Source organism: Sardina pilchardus, chromosome 20 (assembly GCF_963854185.1).
Source record: "Sardina pilchardus chromosome 20, fSarPil1.1, whole genome shotgun sequence".
Classification (NCBI taxonomy): domain Eukaryota; kingdom Metazoa; phylum Chordata; class Actinopteri; order Clupeiformes; family Clupeidae; genus Sardina; species Sardina pilchardus.
Genome location: NC_085013.1, coordinates 31281265 through 31286264, shown reverse-complemented (window position 1 = coordinate 31286264; position 5000 = coordinate 31281265). Strand labels below are relative to the sequence as shown.

General features: G+C 45.8%; 1 protein-coding gene across 3 annotated transcripts in view; it reads left to right on the top strand.

Moving 5' to 3' along the window:
* Positions 1-5000, top strand: part of exoc3l4 (exocyst complex component 3-like 4) — a 26085-nt gene that overhangs the window by 7147 nt on the left and 13938 nt on the right. For all 3 annotated transcript variants that reach the window (XM_062522537.1, XM_062522538.1, XM_062522539.1), the window contains exons 6-8: positions 849-1090; positions 1932-2308; positions 3038-3155. In XM_062522537.1, coding sequence (XP_062378521.1) covers positions 849-1090; positions 1932-2308; positions 3038-3155 — 737 coding nt within the window. The remainder of the gene's footprint in view (positions 1-848; positions 1091-1931; positions 2309-3037; positions 3156-5000) is intronic.

The following is a 5000-nucleotide window of genomic DNA, read 5'->3' as shown; positions in this document are numbered from 1 at the left end:
TGTAAAGCTGAAAATGTGTTTAGACATTTGGAGACTTGAGAGGATGTGTTGCTCTCTGTGTGTCAGTTTGAATAATTGTGCTCTGAATGTCATTTTAGTGTGTTAGCAATTTGAAAAAACTGTAAAAGTTTCTAATGGTGTCACTTATATGTTTCTAGGACAAAAACTAGCAGAGATTGAGATTTTCCAAATCTCCAGGGGGGGATTTAGACTCCAGAGGGTTAAATGTAGAATCCTAGAAGGGGGCGGAAAGTAACTGCACGCACGCACGCACACACACACGCACGCACGCACACACACTCACACACACGGCTTGTTGGAGACCCATGATGTAGGGCAACGATTTTTCATTGGCAGCAGTCTTAAAACAATATACAATATCAAGAGCTCTTTTATTTCATTGAGTTAAATTGAAACAATGTCCTGTAGTGCTGGTGGACTGATAGCCTACCCGGGCTTGTATTTTATTCGTCCAAATCCACCACATACCCGGCTATCATCAGAGGTCTGGCGATAAATAGAGTCCCGGCCATAATTTGAGGATTTACGGTTTTGAGATCCCCTCTCAGGAGAGCCAGACACACGGACACACAGGCACACACACACACACACACACACACACACACACACACACAGCCACACACAGACACGCACAGTGAGGCAGATTAATAAACTGATTGAGCTAGATGTGTTGAAGGAGGTGCATCTGAACCTGTGTGTTTGTGTATGTGTGTGTGTGTGCGTGTGCGTGTGCGTGTGCGTGTGCGTGTGCGTGTGCGTGCGCGTGCGCGTGCGCGTGCGCGTGCGCGTGCGTGTGCGTGTGCGTGTGCGTGCGTGCGTGTGTGCAGTGATGCAGATCAATAAGCTGATAGAGCTGGAGGTGCTGGAGGAGGCGCATCTGAACCTGTTGTCTCTGCGGCGGGAGTTCCTCCACCAGCAGGAGGCGCTAGGGGCCGAGGCCTCACCTGTGGAGCTGGCTCACCTGGAGAAGGACCTCAGCCTGCTCTACGGAGCGCTACGCGCCAAGATGGCCGACATCGTACGCCAGTCCAGCGTGATGCCCGCCCGCAACAAGGAGCTGCTGGTGCAGGTAGCTGTATGGCACACACACACACACACACACACACATGCAGTCCAGCCTGCTGCCCATCTGCAATAACGGCAACTGGACCTCAACACCAACATCCTTAATCTGTGGTGTTCCCCAGGAGTCGATCTTGGGGCCACTATTATTCTACCTCTACATCCTTAATCTGTGGTGTTCCCCAGGAGTCGATCTTGGGGCCACTACTATTCTACCTCTACATCCTTAATCTGTGGTGTTCCCCAGGGGTCGATCTTGGGGCCAATATTATTCTACCTCTACATCCTTAATCTGTGGTGTTCCCCTGGGACCGATTTTAGGGCCAATATTATTCTACCTCTACATCCTTAATCTGTGGTGTTCCCCAGGGGTCGATCTTGGGGCCACTATTATTCTACCTCTACATTCTTAATCTGTGGTGTTCCCCAGGGGTCGATCTTGGGGCCACTATTATTCTACCTCTACATCCTTAATCTGTGGTGTTCCCCTGGGACCGATTTTAGGGCCAATATTATTCTACCTCTACATCCTTTATCTGTGGTGTTCCCCAGGGGTCGATCTTGGGGCCACTATTATTCTACCTCTACATCCTTAATCTGTGGTGTTCCCCTGGGACCGATTTTAGGGCCAATATTATTCTACCTCTACATCCTTAATCTGTGGTGTTCCCCAGGGGTCGATCTTGGGGCCACTACTATTCTACTTCTACATGCTCCCACTTGGACAAATCATCCAGAAGAATCTGATTTCATGTCATATCTGCTGTTTGGCTTTGTCCATGTGAAGCACATTGAATGAGCTCTGAGTATGAGATGCGCTGTGTGAACACATCTGGCTTGATTGACAGGTGGCGCGGGTGGTGCAGGAGGAGGAGCGGCGGGCGGGGGAGGCGGGGGGGCTGGGGGGGTGGAGGGAGGCGTGGCGGGAGGCCGTGCGGGACGGCGTGAGGGACGTGCTGAGGGCCGTGCACCTGGACACACCTGACCACAACACTTCCTGGTTGGCCGTGCACCTGGGGCTGCTGGGAAAGGCCCTCGTGGAGAACCTGGAGCGCGTGAAGGCGGAGCTACAGGGCTCGTACCCGCCCAGCTTCCGCGTCTTTCACCACTACGTGGACGCCTGTCATGATGTCACCGCAGAGCACCTGCAAAGGCTCATGGGAAAAGTGACAGAGCTGAAGGACTACTTTGCACTGTTGGACTTTATGACACACAGATATCACAGGTGAGACACACACACACACACACACACCAGTGGCGGTTGCTGTTCTTTGGAACAGAGGAAGCTCTGATAATAATATCAATTTATTAATTGACTATTTATAAGGTGCTATATATAAGCTATCTACTGTATAAGGTGCTTATTGTTTGAGGGCAAAGATCCTAAAACCCCGAATAGACCAACCAGTATACAGTATGTTAGGGTTCTGAGATATGGCAGCTGGCTCGGCTAGAGCTACATTTTGGGTCATTCCACGTCAATTCAGCCAGAGCCCACGCACTAAGGTCTCAAAACAAAACCGGAAAAATGAGCAGGTGTCCCTATGTTACACAGGGAACACACGGTAAAATTACTTTTATGTAAGATCAATACTGTCCAAGATACAGACCATTTTAAGGGGGGAGGGCGTGCTGATTTTGTTCGACCTCTTATTTTGTCAAAGTTCACAAGCCCATAGCACAAGACCTAAACCATGTAGGAGGCTCAGATGTTGCATGCTGGTACATAAATAGGAATAGGATGCAGCAAAATAGTCACGTTTGGTCTGGATGATCCGCCATGGTCATAGTTGTCCCTCAAAGTTGACTTGGCTCTGTTAGGCCTTCAGAAGACATATTTGTACTCAACATAGGCTCTTAATTTATTTTCCTTGCTGATATAAGTAGAAACGCTCTCACAAAAAAACAATGAAGAGAATGTGTGTGTGTGTGTGTGTGTGTGTGTGCCCCACAGTGAGCGGATCATGGGGAGTTTCTCTTTGCGTCCGGAGGTGAAGGAGGAGCAGAGAGAGCTCAGAATACCGGAGGAGTTCCACCAGGACATCAAGAAGCAGTACTGTCGACAGCTACAGGTCACACACACACACACACACACACACACACACACACACACACACACACACACACACACACACACACACACACACACACACACACACACACACAGGACATCAAGAAGCAGTACTGTCGACAGCTACAGGTCACACACACACACACACACACACACACACACACACACACACACACACACACACAGGACATCAAGAAGCAGTACTGTCGACAGCTACAGGTCACACACACACACACACACACACACACACACACACACACACACACACACACACACACACACACACACACACAGGACATCAAGAAGCAGTACTGTCGACAGCTACAGGTCACACACACACACACACACACACACACACACACACACACAGGACATCAAGAAGCAGTACTGTCGACAGCTACAGGTCACAAACACACACACACACACACACACACAGGACATCAAGAAGCAGTACTGTTGACAGCTACAGGTCACAAACACACACACACACACACACACACACAGGACATCAAGAAGCAGTACTGTCGACAGCTACAGGTCACAAACACACACACATGTTTAAAAAAACACTGAGTTCAAACAAACTCCTGATAATTTGATCTTAACTCCTGATAATGTGATCTTAACTCCTCATAATGTGATCTTAACTCTTGATAATGTGATCTTAACTCGTGATAATGTGATCTTAACTCCTGATAATGTGATCTTAACTCCTGATAATGTGATCTTAACTCCTGAGAGCTTAACTCCTCATAATGTGATCTTAACTCCTCATAATGTGATCTTAACTCGTGATAATGAGATCTTAACTCCTGATAATGTGATCTTAACTCCTCATAATGTGATCTTAACTCCTCATAATGTGATCTTAACTCGTGATAATGAGATCTTAACTCCTGATAATGTGATCTTAACTCCTCATAATGTGATCTTAACTCCTGATAATGTGATCTTAACTCCTCATAATGTGATCTTAACTCCTGATAATGCGATCTTAACTCGTGATAATGTGATCTTAACTCCTGAGAGCTTAACTCCTCATAATGTGATCTTAACTCCTGATAATACGATCTTAACTCCTGATAATGCGATCTTAACTCCTGATAATGCGATCTTAACTCCTGATAATGCGATCTTAACTCTTGATAATGTGATCTTAACTCCTCATAATGTGATCTTAACTCCTGATAATGTGATCTTAACTCCTGATAATGCGATCTTAACTCGTGATAATGTGATCTTAACTCCTGAGAGCTTAACTCCTGATAATGCGATCTTAACTCCTCATAATGTGATCTTAACTCCTCATAATGTGATCTTAACTCCTGATAATGCGATCTTAACTCCTGATAATGCGATCTTAACTCTTGATAATGTGATCTTAACTCCTGATAATGCGATCTTAACTCCTCATAATGTGATCTTAACTCCTCATAATGTGATCTTAACTCCTGATAATGCGATCTTAACTCCTGATAATGCGATCTTAACTCCTGATAATGTGATCTTAACTCCTGATAATGCGATCTTAACTCTTGATAATGTGATCTTAACTCCTGATAATGCAATCTTAACTCCTCATAATGTGATCTTAACTCCTGATAATGCGATCTTAACTCCTGATAATGTGATCTTAACTCCTGATAATGCGATCTTAACTCCTGATAATGTGATCTTAACTCCTCATAATGTGATCTTAACTCCTGAGAGCTTAACTCCTCATAATGTGATCTTAACTCCTCATAATGTGATCTTAACTCTTGATAATGCGATCTTAACTCCTGATAATGCGATCTTAACTCCTGATAATGTGATCTTAACTCCTCATAATGTGATCTTAACTCCT